The sequence below is a fragment of the Nuphar pumila genome, chromosome 13 (assembly GCF_984573655.1).
Source record: "Nuphar pumila chromosome 13, dmNupPumi1.hap1.1, whole genome shotgun sequence".
Taxonomy (NCBI): Eukaryota; Viridiplantae; Streptophyta; class Magnoliopsida; order Nymphaeales; family Nymphaeaceae; genus Nuphar; species Nuphar pumila.
The window spans coordinates 1586427-1604146 of record NC_143261.1 but is presented as its reverse complement, the minus strand read 5'-3'; the positions used below and the strand labels follow the sequence as shown (position 1 = coordinate 1604146).

General features: G+C 37.8%; 1 protein-coding gene across 5 annotated transcripts in view; it reads left to right on the top strand.

The window, feature by feature from the left end:
- The window catches only part of LOC149817459 (uncharacterized), a 57217-nt gene that overhangs the window by 28678 nt on the left and 10819 nt on the right, over positions 1-17720 (top strand). For all 5 annotated transcript variants that reach the window (XM_089984329.1, XM_089984328.1, XM_089984327.1 and 2 more), the window contains 5 exons: positions 863-1012; positions 9986-10240; positions 11588-11728; positions 11816-12121; positions 12345-12518. In XM_089984329.1, the coding sequence (XP_089840455.1) occupies positions 863-1012; positions 9986-10240; positions 11588-11728; positions 11816-12121; positions 12345-12518 (1026 nt within the window). The remainder of the gene's footprint in view (positions 1-862; positions 1013-9985; positions 10241-11587; positions 11729-11815; positions 12122-12344; positions 12519-17720) is intronic.

Sequence of the window (17720 nt, the reverse complement as noted above, 5' to 3'; positions counted from 1 at the left end):
CCAAATTAATTTTAATAAATGGACAAAAATAGACTCGGTCAAAGTTGATCGAGTCCAAAATGTGGACGGACTTGGCCCCGGTGCGTTGACCGAGTTCGACACTTAGTTGACGTGTCCGCCCCGTGTCCGAAGCTGCACCCGTGTCCACACCCGTGTCGGGGCATGTCGACGCGGGTGCATTGACCTTTTAGCCGAGTCCGTGTGACTTAGGTTGTGACAGCACTGACATGGAGGTTTCGTTTTATCAATGAGTCTTCATATGAATGAAATCATGGAGGCATCCTACCTCGAATAAGGTCTCTTTTTCTTTCACCCACTTAGTCTTCTTCCTATTTTCTGTTCTCCTTCTCCAATCAGCTTGAGACTCCCGAAAGGTTGAGTTTCACTGGTACTCTATTGCTCTTTGCTACTGCCCTAAATTAAGAGAAAGAACTAATCTAGGGCAAGGGAGAAATGGCCATTCTCAAGGGTTCTGACAATGTTTCATAAGGTTCAATGTGGTGGAAATTAGGGATATGTTGCTTAAGATGTTTTTTCTGGAATTTTGCAGGTTTCAACTTTCCAGTACCTTGTCACACAATTTCTTTTAATTTTCTTATTCCCTTTTGGAGCTTTCTTTAATCCCAGAGCAGCATTATGGATATATTTACATATTTTCTACATACTAAGAGTGAAAGGTTGTTGTTGATTTGTTCTTGATGTATATGTGCTGTTTTTACTGTTTGATTTTCTCAAGCCACCAGCAGTATTGTGTGAATCATTGTACTGTCATCTGGTTTGCTTTTTCTCTTGGAATGCTATTCTAGCCCTTGCTCCTTTTAAGCATTCAAATTGTTTCATGAATTTTAGACTACTTGTGCAGATTCAGCCAAAGGGAAATATGCATTGCACTAGGATGCAAAGATTGGCTGACGGGAACCCATGTGAACCAGGGAGCAGTCCTGTGCAATTCGTTAATAAGCTTTATGAGTATTGGCATGGTCACCGTAATGCTGTTGTAATAGATGATCAGGTATATTATCTTCACAGGAATAGATGATTAAGTATATTATCTTCAGAGCCTATCTATTTCACTACCTTTCTTTTTAATGTAGTTATGATTACTGCTCCTGGTAACTTCCCACTGAGGTCCTTATTGTGATGTCATGAACAAGTTGGGGAATTTGTTATCACTATCAGGGCCAGATTTTTTAGAGGTTCACTGGCTTTTATTGGGGCCTGGACTTTCATTTATAAAAGTGTTATGGTGGAGTTTCATCTTTGGGAATTTGTTAGTTTTTCAACAAATACAAACTGTGATAAATAAAAATGAAGCGAAGGCCTTTTGATTACATCTGTCATAATTAAAGTGTGTCGCTGATCAGTGCTTGTCTGTATGGTCTGGTCATGCATTGGATGATGAGTAGATCTTAGAGTTCTCTGCATGCATGCATACATACATACATACATATCATGATCAACATAATGAAAAAACAACATATCTGTTAACATCTATGTCACACGGACTCGGCTAGGGAGGCGCCGCACCCGAGTCGACACGCCCCGACACGGGTGCGGCTTCGGACTCGGCCCAGACTCGGTCAACGCCGAGTCGGACTCGGTCAAAGAGTCGAGGCCGAGTTCGTCCACATTTTGGACTCGGTCAACTTTGATCGAGTCCAAAAATGTCCATTTTTAAGACGAAAAACAAAAAAAATCATTTTTTTATATAATTTTTTTTAAAATATATATATATATATATATATATATATATATATATATATATATATATATATATATATATAACCAGACTGCAATGCAGTTGCACAGTCACAGTCTGTGACTTGCAGTTTATGCAACTGTGACTGTGCACAGTCTGTGACTGTGTGACTGCACAGTCACAGACTGCATTGCACAGTCTATGCAACTGCAGTCTATGCAACTCTGATCCATTTGATTGGGGATGTGTGATCTTTAAGGGGAAGCGTGATTCCTCCAGCGAAGGGTGTGCACTACCAATATCATGCTTGAGTGGGCCCTGCTTTCATGGGGCATACACTTATTAAACAGAAACATACTTTGACTGGTTCATGTAGTGCTTGTTTAATGTTTATCTGCCCCACCTCTCCCCAAAACACACCAACACACACATACACGTCTGGATGCTTCTGGTTTCTTTCTCTCCATCTATCTTAAGGGTGATTTGTTTTATATATTGTGCTTCTTTTGATACTATGCAAATTCTTCAAATGAGCGTAAATGCTTGAGCTGCCTACTAGAAAGTTGCTTCTCAGTGTTCAGGACCAATACTTAGTAGTTGTATACGCATAATTTTATATTCTTGAAATATCTTTCAATTTATCAATTTAAAGGAATATAAATACAATACAACCAGGATTTAGCCAGAGCAAAGGTAACTGAAACATGAATGTGCCCTCTTCCTGTAAGATGTATATTTTCATATGCAAGTCATATTTTCTCTACTGAAAAACTTGATATTTTTATATATTCATGTACTGATAAATGACAATGAAATTGCTAATAAATTTTTTCTGTTGCTATGTTATTGCTTCTATATATATATATATATAGCTGAGTCCCTGTGTCCAAAATTTTTGAAATTGCGCCGCACCCGCACCCGCACCCGCACCCATGTGACATAGGTTAACATCATACTGTCCAGCAAAACTTTTTGACAGTAAATATATATTTTGCTGGATATGCTTGTCTTCCATGAACTTCATTTCCTGCTGCTTATGGTATCCATGAGACCTTAAACCATAAAATTAGTTACAATTGTTCATTTCAATTTGGCAGAGGATTCTGTCACAACTCAAGATAGTTTAATGGCAATAATCCACAATGATTTAGATTTGCATCAATATGTGAAAATGGTGTTTTTTCATAGTTGCCTGGAATAACACTCTCAAGCTTGAAACACCCAATTGACATGGCTTAGTTGCTTGTTTTCTTGAATAGTATCTCTGGTTTTGTAGTTGAACTTTTGTCATCTTTGCTACTGCGTTTCTCACTTATCTGGAAATCTCAAATTTTCGCCAATTATATGCGATGAAAGTCTGTTGTTGCATGTTCTCTTTTATCAAAACATTATCTAATTTAGAGCTATTCAATTGTCTCGTTAGAGTTTCACCATGTGGGAAGCATCCCTTGTGAACAGGTCAAGCATTTTCCAGAAGAGTAGGAAGTGCTAGGAAACCATGCTTGCCCACGGCTCTGTTTGCTTCTTGTGGACCTCAAAGTCCTTTCTACCCACTTCTGTTTTCTTTGCGCTTCCTGATTCCTTTTTTCTTCATGGCAAGCATGGAAATCTACAAAAGATCTGTGTTGCTGAAACTTACCTCTTCCTTCAATAGGTTTCCAGAAAATCAATTCTGTCAAAAGCCTAAATAAGCATTTTTTGTGGTATATCACTTCAAGTTATCTTAACAGAAAATCCTTGATCTTAATCTTGAACACCTTTCATGGTGAATATTTTGTTTTTAATATAACATTAAAGTGCAACGTTTTGGATGCTAATGTCGATATGAATCTTCTCTGAATCTTACCATGCAAGCAGTAAAATTATTTCAAGCTGGAAATGTATTGGAAGAACATTCAATTCTTTTCGTGATGGTCTTTGTTTTATCATGATTATGTGACTGACTACTGATCTAGTTTGCCATTATGCCAATAATGGTGTCAGCAGATTATTTGAGGGAAAAATATGTTTTGAACCTTGAAACTATCGAAGGATAGTTTAGAATCTTTAGATTGCAATTTGTTTGATGAGAAGGATGAGATCAGCACATGATGACTGTGAATCCCATGTCTGATACTATAGATATATGATAAACTCTAGATATGTCGTTGAAAGTTGTCAAATTTATATAAGACCTGTGCATATGGAGTTGGTGGAAAATAGCTAACAGAGTCTATGTTTCTTAGGCATACTTGGAGATATTTCCAAATGTTACTTTTTAATAGGAATATGCTATGGATTTGATAACTACTTTTTACCATTGAAGTAGCACTGCATCTTCTGTTGTTCTCAGGAGAAAATATTTGCAAGGTTTCAATACACAGACACATATATACTGTGAAAATATCTCAAAAATGAGATAAAGTGTGCGATAAGCACAACACCACCAATGTGCACAAATGCACAAGAACACTTAGAACAAATGTACACAAAGGTACAATAAAGAAACTCAAATGCACAAATGCATACAAAATATAAAGAATTTTATTGAGAAGAATGGGGAACAAAAGCTCCAAGAAGTGCATTTTACACATGGTTGCCAGTTGAGGAAGCGGGAGCGGGAAGCGAGGCACTTTCAAAATTTTAGGAAGCGGGGAAGCGTGGGACCACTTAGGACCGATTCGGGAAGCGTCTCGGAAGCGACCTAGGAAGCGTCTCGGAAGCGAGGGGGAAGCGAAAAAAATAAAAATAAAAAATACAAAAAAATTGAAAAAATAGGGGAAGCGAGGGGGAAGCGCGCTTCCCATTAAAGGGAAGCACGTCCCCCATTAAAGGGAAACGCGTCCCTCATTAAAGGAAAACACAAAAGGGGACGCTTCCCCCCACTCTTCGGAAGTGCGACGTTTCGCGCTTCCGAAGCGCGCTTCGGGGAAGCGCGCTTCCCCTTTTAGCTAGGCGCTTCCGGTAACCCTGATTTTACAAAGGGGGAACTCCCCTATTTATAAGAGGAAAAGGAGCCTTGGAGGGGCTCCACTAGCTGTTGGAGCCCCTCCAACGGTTAGAATTCTAACCGTTGGAGAGGCTCAACAGCTAGTGTTGAGCCCTCCAAGTTGACTTTGAGTCAACAAACAAAAAAGACAAAAAATGAAAAGAAAAAAAGAAAAAAAGAAAAAAAGAAATAGAAGAAAAGTAAAAAATACAAAAAGAATTACAACATATTCATAATTATGAATATGCGCAAAAGAGAAATGACTAAAATACCCTTGCGGGTTTTACAAGAAAAAAGAAACATATATATTTACATATATATATAAAGATAGATACATATACATATATACATGATGTATATATGTATATGTATCTCTCTTTATATATATATATGTAAATATTTACATAAAGAGAGATACATTTTAACACCCTCCCTCAAACTTAGGGCACAATGACCGAAAGTTTGCTAAGGAGAAAGTGGAATCTTGGAGAGCAAAGCGCCTTGGTGAAGAAATCTGCCAATTGATATTCTGAAGTTACATACGGAAGATCGATGACTTTTTGCAGATATGCCTCTCGGACATAATGGCAGTCCATCTCAATATGCTTTGTCCGCTCATGAAACGTGTGATTTTTAGCAATATAGATTGCACTCTTATTATCACAACACAACTTTGTGAGTTCTTGAATTGGAATCCCCATGTCTTGCAGCAACTGATGAATCCAGACAATCTCCATAGTTGTAGACGCCATGACTCGATATTCTGCTTCGGTGGATGATAGAGACACCTTCTGCTGTTTCTTACATCTCCATGATATCAGGGATTCTCCTAAAAAAATGCAAAAGCCTGTAGTGGAGTGACGATTATTTGGGTCACCTCCCCAATCAGAGTCAGTATATGCAGTTAAATTCAACTCAGAAGATGAGGAAAGAAAAACTCCCTTGTTTAAAGTTCCCTTTAAGTATCTGACAACTCGGAGAACGGCACTCATATGAACGGATGTAGGAGCATGCTGAAATTGGCTTGCAGTATGCACAACATGAGAGATGTCCGGCCTTGTGATGCTAAGATACATTAGAGATCCCACAAGTTGCCGGTAGGGGGTAGGATCCTCCAAAGGTTTCCCATCATCGATCTTCATTTTTGATCCCACAATTTCAGGGGTCTCACAGATTTTATCATCAGTAATACCTGATCTGTCAAGAATATCACAGGCAAGTTTAGTTTGAGACAAAAAATAGCCTCTATGAGAGTAGGCTACCTCGATACCAAGAAAGTAAGTCAGATACCCCAGGTCTGACATTTCAAACCTTTCTTTTAAAGTGATTTTAATGTTTCTGATGCCCTTTATGTCACTACCTGTTATCAACATATCATCAACATACAACAGTAAAATCACAATTCCTGCATCAGACTTTTTGACGAACAGAACAGTGTCAGTGTAGCATGAGGAAAAACCATTTTGAACCATCACATCATTGAATCGATCATACCAAGCCTTAGGGGCTTGTTTTAAACCATAAAGCGCTTTTTGCAAACGAAGGACTTTCCCCTTTGGTACATTCATACCAGGAGGAGCATCCATGTAGACTTCTTCATTAAGGTCTCCATTTAGAAATGCATTTTTAACATCCATTTGGTAAATATTCCATTTTTTAATAGATGCAATAGTGATCAAACACCTTACAATAACCATTCGTGCAACAGGAGCAAAGGTTTCTTCGTAATCGATGCCGTATTCTTGACTATATCATTTTGCGACAAGACGGGCTTTATATCTTTCGAGAGTGCCATCACTCTTGGTTTTGACTTTAAAAACCCATCTACATCCTATTGTTTTCTTTCCTTCTGGAAGACATTGAAAAACCCACGTTTTGGCTTTGTTGAGGGCTCTAAGTTCGTTCTCCATGGCATCCCTCCATTTTATCATTTCCTTAGCTTCTTTAAAATTTCTAGGTTCTTGATATGAGTGAATGGCACTAAGACATGCCCTATGCTTTGGAGAAAAAGACTCATAGGATATAAATCTAGAAGGATTTTTCCTAGATCTTTCAGTTCTTCGAGAGTTGTTGGAAGATTCACTAAGGTCACTATATTTCTCTATTGCACTTCTAAAAGTGCTTTTATCTCTATGAGTATAGGTAATTGGTTCATTTATCATTTCTTCTTCATCATGAATGGTTTGAGGAATACTTTCACTTATATCCTCATTCTCATTTAATTCATCATCGCTAAAAAAATCTTCATTTCTAGATAATAGTTCAAACAAAAAAGAATAATCGGCATTATCATTATGAGTTTTGTGTTCTTCAAAACCACTTATGTTTTCTAAAAAGGTTACATTTCTTGAAACATATAGTTTATCATTCTTAATATCATAACACCTAAAACCTTTTTGGGTTTCCGAATATCCTAAAAACACACAAGAAATAGCTTTGGGAGATAATTTATCATTCTTATCGGTGAGAACAAAACATTTACAACAAAAAATTCTTAACCTATTGTAATCGGGTTCTTTTTTATACAAGATTTCATATGGAGATATTTGATTCAAGTTTTTGGATGGAAGTCGGTTGATGAGATAAACCGATGCAAGAGCCGCTTCGGCCCAAAATATTTTTGGAATTTTTTGAGAAATTAGCAAAGTTATTGTAGTTTCAATTATGTGTCTATGTTTTCGTCCGGCCAACCCATTTTGTTGGGGAGTTTTGGGATAAGACCTTTGATGAACAATCCCATTATTTTAAATATAACTTTTGAAATCATTTGAGAGATATTCTCCCCCGGAATCGGTTCTAAGAATTTGTAATTTACTATTAAATTGATTTTGTATTAACATGTGAAAAACCTTAAAAGTAGAGAAAACCTCATGTTTATGTTTGAGGAAGTATATCCAACTATACCTTAAAAAATCATCCACATAAATAACATAATACAAAAAACCTCCCTTAGACACAACGGGTGCCGGTCCCCAAACATCCGAATGCACAATTTCGAAAGGCTTAGTTGAAAACATAGTTCTTTGTCCAAAAGGTAAGCTTCTCATTTTACCAAGAATACAATCATTACAATTGAAATTGTCTTTACATAAGGTTTTAGCAAAATGTAAATACGAAAGCTTGACAATATTTGGATGCCAAAGGCGTTTATGCCAAACATTTATATCCTTATGTTGGGCAACATTACACAAAGAGGTTTTTGGAATTTGAAGAAATTCCATGAGATAAAGATCTCCCTTCCTAGAGCCTTCCCCAATCAACTTCCCGGACCGGCGATCCTGTATCCAACATTTATTTGATGAGAATTTGATATCACACCCATGATCTGATAGTTGAGAGACAGAAAGCAAATTTAAATTTAGTTTTGGTATAAATCTAACTTTTGGAATAAAAAAACATTGTCTTTCAAAATCACCAATTCCTTTTATTTCAAGAGAAGCCCCATCCGCGGTGGAGACAAAAGAGGGTGACAAATTTTTTGAGTATTTAGAAAGTGAAAAAACATTTGGAGTCATATGAAAGGATGCACCCGAGTCTAAGAGCCAAAGAGTCTTACCGGGAGGAGAGAAGGTGGTCATGGCGGCTCCGAAAACGGATCCCTTGAGGAGTGGTTGAAGAGCTTCCATGATTTGATTGAGAGACAAAGTAGCATGATTGGAAGTAGAAGGACCTTCCTCTTTGGATGATTGGAAAGTAGTAGACATAGCCACCATCTTCTTCCATTTAGGGCATACCGGTTTAATGGAGACCTTGTTCCCTGCCCCGCCCCACTGCCATCCCTAGTTGTCAAACTGGGAGGTTAAAGCAGGAAATGATACGGGAAGCAGGCTTCAGAAGCAAGGTTCTAAAGGTTTTAAAAGCGAGAAGCTAGAAATCAATTTTCCTGTGAAATCTAACAAGAATTTGAGTGGGAGTCTAATGAAAAATGAAAGAAGAATTGAATCGGAAGAGAAACAAGAAGGAAACTAGCAATAAAAATGAAACAAAATGAGAAAGAATTATGGATTTTTATTCTTAACTAGCTGAAATCTTTGAGCTTAAAGGTTAACAAACTAAATAATACATGCAATTATAGTATTGTTAACATTAACATTTGGCTTTTAAATAGCATAAAACTTATTTGATGTTATATTTCATTTTTCTCTTGATCAATGCTTTGCCAGACCTAAAATATTTAGTCATCATACTAAGTGGGCCACAATCATTCGTGAAGTTGTTAGAGTTTTATATTAAAGAACAGATCAAAAGTTAGTGGATGCCCAAAGAAGGGAAGGGAAAGAATGTAAAACCATAAATTAATTTTACTTTTATGGTTCTAACTCTTTTCAATTAAGATTGTTGTTTAACCTTTTTATAGAGCCTATTATGTATTTGTTTTAAAAACTGAAATAAAAAAGGCCTGTTCGTGAATATCATGATTTTCATCGTGAGAATTAAACTTTTTCAACATCTAGAAATTGTGGTTACTAATTTAGTGAAGCATGTGAGAAGTGTGAGAGGAAGCACGGAGAAGTGCATAGAAAGTGTGGGAGACATACGTGGGAAAGAAAGTTTTTCATCATGTTTTAGAAGCAAAACAAGGAAATACACTTTCTACATATATATTAGGTGCCTCTGGTAACGCTATTGGAAACTGTACCCTGCCAATCTGTTGGATGATACTGGTCAAACTGCCAAATAAATAGCTTTGCTTGGTCAACTCACATTGGTTTTAAAATCTGCCCATCTATTTGTACTTGGGGTATCTGCACTGGAGGAGCATAAATTCCACCAGTTTCTGGCCATGATAACACTGGCTAGAGAATGACATCCATCAAGGTTGTCAACCCCAGTGAATTTCCTTCATTGCCATCACCGGAAACCCTCATGACATACGTTCTGCATTATACACTTGAGAAGTAGAAATATAGACTGATGGAATTTGTGCTATTGAAGCCATGGTATGATGGTTGAGTTGTATTGGTAGCTTTTTCCATTTTGATAACGAGTCTCCTTTCCCAATGACTTTGCTGTTTGGAAGTGTGAATATTGATTTTGAGTCTAAATGGGAAAAATGTTTTTTTTTATTTCTATTTTTTTACATGTTCTCATCCATCTGAATCGTACATGTGAAAATTTTGCTTGTTAAAGAAGGTGCTGTGAGGTTTTACCTTATCAGATATACTGTCATATTTCCTTCTTAGCATTGGATGTGTGATAATGAAAATATAACTATATAAGTATGATTGAAGTTTACTTTTATTTGGTACTCTTATTTTATGGTCACTATCTTTTTCAGCTCAATTTTCAGTTGCAAACTCATGAGTTTTGTTTTTCAGGAACGAACATCAAGGGTGATCTTGTTCATCTTATCTATACTCTCTGATGTATCTCGCCCTTTTCTCATTATATCAACTTCATCCTTACTTGCTGCTTGGGAATCTGAGATTATGCATGTGGCACCTTCCATAGATCTTGTGGTTTACAATGGGAGCAAGGATGTCAGAAATATGATCAGAAAACTTGAATTTTATGAGGAAACTGGTTGCGTCATGTTTCAAGTTCTTTTATCAACCCCTGATGCTGTTGCTGAGGTAGCTCCGGGCAAAACTTGTATACACAATCTAGTATATGCTAAGTTGATTAGAGCATGTATTTATGATACTGGTTGTTCTCTCAGAATTATTTCCAATTTAAACCTCCACTTGGTGATGGTCATTTCTCTCTTCCATAATTTCCTGCTGTGTGTTGTAGTTGTTGAAGAGTGATATACATTATATAATATGAGTGAAAACCTATGTCACAGGGATTCGGCTAGCAGGGTGCCACACCTGCGTCGACGCGACTCGACGCGGGTGTGGGTGCGGTCAACCCGACCCTGGGTGCGTTGACCGCACCCAAAGTCATTTTTGTCCATTTTTTTGGATTAAATTTTTTTTTACCCTATGAAATGGACTGCGGAATTTAAAAAAAAATTCTTTGGGGGGGTGGGGTGCGCTGCCCCCTATAACCCCCCGCCAGGGGCGCCCCCCCTGGACCCCCGCCCGCTGACCGTGCAGCGGGACCCGCGCCGGGGGGAGCCCCCGGACCCCCCTTCCTGCGAGGGCAAAAACAATGAACCAGGCTCCACAACTCATCACTTTCATCTTTGGGGACAACCATTTAAGATAAAAAAATGGTAAAAAGCAAGTTGGTCACACATTCAGATATACATCTAAAAAAAATCAATGCCTCTGCAAACATAAAACAAAAGGCTTCTCATGAAGAGGGATCAATCTAGGAAGTTAATAAGTGTGTTGACTTCCATAGCCATCTGCAGGTGTTAACACATGACCATAAAATACACCCTTGAAGTTTAAAAATGACTTGGCGGTTCCATGCATTAATGGACACCAGTAGCTATTTTTGCAATTTTGTGTAAAAATAAGTTACACACTTATTAGCTGTGCATTCAAAATGCACAATTATTAATATGTTTTCCTAATAAAAATTACTAAAATGTCCATAATTGTGACAATTAATACACCTAATCACCATATCAATTTTTAAATTTGTTAAGGGCATAAAATTGTGGTGAACCTGCTAACATGCATAAATGTCATGGACCTTAACAGCTACCATACATTCAATACATATACACTATACATGATATATATATATATATATATATATATATATATATATATATATATATATATATATATATATATATATATATATATTTACATTTTTGCCCTGCCGCACCCCCGCACCCGGGTTTTTTGGAAGTGCCGAATCCCCGCACCTGCACCTGCACCCGCACCCGCACCCGCACCCGCACCCATGTGACATAGGTGAAAACTAAGTTTTAGTCTAGTCTATAGGCAGTTTTGTAAAATCTTTTTTTCTCCATTATGTTTCAAGTAGTTTCTTTGTGTTCAGTGTTGTGCATGGTTGTGCAGGATATGGAATCTTTAGAATGCATTGGATGGGAATCTGTAATAATTGATGAATGTCATAGCTTAAGAGTATCAAAGTATTTTGAGAAATGTAGGGCGCTGAATACTGATTTTCGTCTTCTTCTTTTCAGTGGCCAAATCAAGGTATTTTATTCTTTGAATGTTTGTTTTGAATCTTGTGGCATACTGCTGTTTCTTGTCATCTTATATGGTTGATGGGGCATATTTCAGGATAGTGTAGCAGAGTACCTTAATATACTGTCATTCCTTAATGCCAAGGATGATTACAATTGCATCAGTTCCACAAAAGATGATAGCAACAGTGAGGAGCTTGCTGTATTGAAGGAAAAGCTGTCAAATCATATCGCTTATGAGCACAAATCAGGCTCCTCAAAGTTTATGGAGTACTGGATCCCTGTTTGGCTTTCCAACGTCCAACTTGAACAGTATTGTTCTATCTTGGTTTCAAATTCCAGTTCTCTTCGTCTGAAGAATGATTTTGGAGATCTTCTGAATGTTCTTCTCTCCTTGAAGAAGGTTTGACCAACATTAACTCAAATAATCTTATGAGTGCACACACACGCACACGCACGCACGCACGCACACTGATCAATGTTTGTGAATACACAGCCATAATCTTCATGTATCATGTTTGACCTTTATGTTCTTATATGTGTGCTACATTCTTTTGCTCTTTATCATCAAGTATCATGGATGCTGAAATCTATCTTCTGATTGAATCTTAAAACTTCATTTGCAGTGTTGCGATCACCCTTATCTTGTGGACGAGTCTTTGCAGAGTTCACTTACAAAAGGTCTTCCAGAAATTGAATTTTTAGATATTGGAGTCAGAGCTAGTGGCAAGTTGCAGCTTCTTGACAAAATTCTTGCAGAGATTAAGAAGAGGGGCCTGCGAGTGCTGATTCTTTTCCAGGCAGGTGGCTTCTTTGTGCATCATCTTATGCTTTGATGTTTAATTTATTTGTGCTGCCCCAATGTAGTACTGATGGAGTGTTCAAAATTGCCTTGTGGTCCTTTCATGCTTGAAAGCCTTCTTTCTTTTGTTTAGTCATTAATATGCATGCATATTTTGAGGTGGAGAAGGAAATATCAACTCAGTAAAATGAACGGGTATGCATGTGCATTAAGGGGATCCATTGCAGAGAATACAAGTATCATATCATATGGGACAAGTATCATGTTAGACAACACATCATGCATGTTGGATGCTTGAGAATGAACTACTTTAGATGTGCAATTGTGCATGTGTGTGTGAATTTCAATCTGTGTTGTTTATGAGTTACACTTGATTTCTGTGTATTCTAAGTATAAAAATATATTGCTGCTTACGAATGTCAAAAAGGCATTTCGGAAGTCCTGTCATGAGAATATCTTATGAAAATTTTTAAGATCTTTTCTTTCTCAAAAAAATTTGTCAAATTTGAGCAGAAGAGACAAAAGAAAGTTAGTAGAAGAATTTGATAAATATTTTCTTTATGCCTATTAAAATCTGCAAAAATATTGGGAAATTTCTATGGTAATATCAAAGGTAAAATGCAATATTTCATCATAATCTCAAAAATAATTTCTTAATAGTGTCAAGATATCGAAGTCACATGTATATGCATATGGGTATGCTAAACAACACTTGTGCAGCTGATGTGTATATATGTGTGCATGTGTGTATGTGCCTGATGTCAGATTTTGAATCTCCAGGTCCTTCCACGCGTGAGAGCTGAAAAACAGAGAGAGAGATAGAGAAAGGGAGAGAGAAGTTGGGAGAAACGATGCCCACATGTCTTGGGGTCGGCTGCTGTGTATTCCTTTATATTAACATATGATTACAAAATTAGGGTACTAAAATACCCTCATTACAATAACCAATATTACATAATGCCATTAATGAAGAAGTGGATGTCACGGGTCTGGATCTTCAGATCCATGACCCGTAACCAGAGAAAACACTTCTTTTCACCCTCCCTCAAGTTGTGCATGATCTTGAATCATGAACAACTTGCCTTTTAACGTCCAAAATCTGTCTTTTGTCAATCCTTTTGTAAATATATCCGCCACTTGATATGTAGTTCGAACAAATTCAGGCTCAATCTCTTTCTCTTCTACCTTTTGTCTCACAAAATGCCGGTCTATTTCAATATGTTTGGCACGACTGTGATGGATTGGATTAAAGGACATACTAATGACACTCTGGTTGTCACACAAAAGAAGTGATCGAGATATCGATTCTCCGACTTCTGTCAGTAGATGTCTAACCCAAGTAGCCTCAGTAGTGGCAGCTGCCATTGACCTGTATTCAGCCTCTGTACTGGATCTGGTAACAACCTTTTGTTTCTTACTACTCCAAGAAACCAAATTCATCCCAACAAATACACAATATCCGGATACTGATCTGCGTTCATCTGGATCTCCCGCCCAGTCCGCATCAGAATAAATAGTGATCTCATGTGCACTTTGCCCATTTGTCTTTCGCTTATATATGAGACCACCCCCAACCGTTCCCTTCAGATATCGTAGTATCCGTTTAACTGCTTCCATATGCCCTTCACATGGTGCATGCATAAACTGAGAAACTTGATTCACCGAGTAGACTATATCAGGGCGAGTAAAAGTGAGGTATTGTAACATACCCACTATGCTACGGTACTGTGTGGGATTATCAAATGGTTCTCCGTCTTGAGATCTAAGCCTTTGATGAAGAACGCTAGAAGTGCTCAAGGGCTTGCAGTCTTTCATACCTGCTTTATTGAGAACATCAATGGTATACTTATGTTGGGTGATAGTCATTTCTTCAGAGGTACTGTCGACTTCAACTCCAAGAAAGTACCGTAGTTTGCCAAGGTCCTTCATTTTGAACCTCTGATTCAAGAGATGTTTGACTTCTTCAATGTGCTCATTGGAATTGCCAGTGATGATGATATCATCCACGTATATCAACAACAGAGTAATTGTGTCTTGGTTCTTAAATATAAATAAGGAGTGGTCAAGAAGAGATTTCTTAAAACCATATTTTTGTATTTCAAGAGAAAAGCTGTCAAACCAAGATCGAGATGCCTGTTTCAATCCATATATCGCCTTTTTTAGTCTGCAGACATATTTTGTAGGATTACCTTCTACGTAACCAGTGGGTTGTTCCATGTAAACTTCTTCTCTCAAATCTCCATGAAGAAAAGCATTCTTCACATCAAGTTGGCTAATGGTCCATTGGTGTTCAATAGCTAAATAAAATATGACTCTGATTGTCCCCATCCTCACCACTGGACTAAAAGTTTCATCATAATCCTGTCCTTGCTCCTGTGTAAAACCTTTGGCTACAAGTCTCGCCTTGTATCGCTCTATAGTCCCATCTGGTTTATACTTTATTTTGTACACCCATTTCGAACCAACAACGTTTTTGTCAGGTGGTCTTGATACGACATCCCACGTACCACATTCATGAAGAGCTTCTATCTCCTCATTCATTGCTTCAATCCATCTTCTGGAATTTGATGCTTGAGAGAACGTTGTGGGTTCATCTTCTTTATTCAAGGCTGTTAGAAAGAGTTGAAAATCTAATGAGAAATTTTCATAACTGACCCACCTTTCAATTGGATGGCGAGAACGTGTGGATCTTCTAGTATCAACGATGTTGGATGTTGAAGATGTGTCCATGTCTGAATCAACTATGGTGGGTGACTCTATTTCTCGTCGAGTGTAGACAAGGCCTTTATACCTTCCTGGATTCAAAGTTGGGTCTGTATTTTCATGATCAATCATTCCATCAGTAGACACAGGTTTCTTATCCTTTTGAGTGCAATTTGAGCAAGCATCACTAGCTCCTGAGAGAAGTTCATAATTCAACCAAGGATAATAAGCCTCAACTTTAGGTTTTGATTCTGAAGAACTAGTACATCGACAATCAAAATTCAATTCATCGAAGATGACATTTCTTGATATTTTGATGCGCTTGCTCGCCGGATCATAGCACCTGTACCCTTTATAGTCATCAGCATAACCCACAAACCTGCACTTCAAAGCCTTGTCCTGAAACTTATGTCTCCTTGAACTGTCAATATGAACATAGCATAAACAACCAAACACATGCAAATCATAGTAGTTGGGGTGTGTACCAAAAAGAGACAAGTAAGGAGACTTGTTTTCCAAAATAGTCATGTGCAATCGATTTATCACATGAACTGCAGAATGAAAAGCCTCTGTCCATAAAGTGATCGGAAGATTATTGTCATGCATCATGCTCATCGCACTCTCAACAATATGGCGATGCTTCCTTTCAGCAATCCCATTCTGCTGAGGTGTGTGTGGGCAAGACACCTTTTTTCTTATCCCGTTACTTTGAAGAAAGTTAGTAAAGTCAATGGAAGAGAATTCACCTCTTCTGTCACATTGGAAACTTAGGATGTTTTCAGAAAATTGGTTTTTGACAAAGGAATGGAAGTTACAGAACAACTTGAAAGTCTCAGATTTATGTTTCATGAAAAATATCCAAGAATAACGAGAATAACTGTCAACAAATAAAAGATAATATCTAGTTCCAGACATAGAAGCAACTGGAGCAGGCCCTCAAACATCAGAACAGATAGTCTCAAAAGGTCTTGAAGCTCTTTTATTGATAGAATGAAATGGTAAAACATGACTCTTACATAAGAGACAACTAGAACATTTGTTGTCATTGACATTTATTCCTAAACTTGACTTGGGAATGAGGTTATTTGAAACAAGCTTTTCAATGAAACTACTACTGCAGTGACCTAGACGACCATGCCAAAGGTTTGGCTTATTGATTTCAGAGACACTAAAAACGCAAGTAGGATTTTCAGAAGGCAACGATGATTGGAGCTTCAAGTTTGGGTCTACAGAGCGAATATGTGCTGAAGGATCTTCTTGAAAAACATACATATTGCCTTGCCGTTTTCCTCTAGCGAACGTCTCCTTCGTGCAGAGATCCTTAACAAGAACAGAAGAGGGAGTAAATTCAACTGAGGCTTTGATATCATCAACAAGTTTAGAAACAGAAACAATGTTTTTCTTGATATTAGGAGCATAAAGAACCTTTGAAAGATTGATGGAAGATTCGGGCAAGGGTATGATGGAGTTTCCACTATGCGAGACAGAGTGGTGTGATCCATCTCCAGTAACTATACTACTTCTACCAATGTAAGGAACAAGTTTCAGGAGCTTACCTGCATCACCAGTAACGTGAGTCGCTGCGCCAGAGTCCACATACCAAGTACCTTGCTCATTTTGTTTCAGATTCAATTCTGCTAAGGCTGACAACAACAACTATTTTACTTCTCCGTTGGTCCTTATACTGTTTGTGCATCTTTTTGCTTTAGTTTGTGTTGATTTTCCTTTATTTAGGGGATTGAACCAACAATTAGCTTTGATATGCCCCTTTTTATTACACAGAAAGCAAGTAGGAATTGGCCTCTGTCTTTGTGGGTTGGTATATGAGTTGGGTGTAGGCAATAATCCACGACCTCCATGACGACTTCTCCCTTGTGCTCCTTTTCCCTTGATATCATAGCTTCCTCGTCCTCGTGCATAAGTAACCCCTGTAGCAAGAACTTCTTGTGCCCTAGTATGCATAGATGATTCTTCAGAAAATCCCTTTAGATTCATCTCATATTGTAACAATTTTGCACGCAGATCTTCAAAGTTGGGCAGCTCAGGTAAACATAACAGGGAAGTGACAATCATATGATAGTCATGTCCCAATCCACTGAGGGTTTGCTGTACCAAATCTTTATCAGAAACTGTACTTCCAACAACTGCTAACTGATCTGTGATAACCTTCATTTTGTTCAAATATTCCATGATGGTCATGGAATCCTTTCTTAACATTTGAAATTCTCTTTTAAGAAACATAATCCTGGCCTGAGAAACCTGTGAGTATGTCTGAACAAGTCTGTTCCAAAGTTGCATGGCAGTGCAGTCATCTGGAATGGCTACAAGAACCTCTTGTGACAGTGTTGATGTAATATAAGCAACAAGCGCTTAGTCTCTTTTCATCCAAGCCACAAATTCAGGATTTCTAACATATACGGTAGTAGATTGCCCTTTGCTGTCCCTTTCTTCTCGTGATATGAACTCATGAGGAACTGGAATAGATCCATCAAGATGT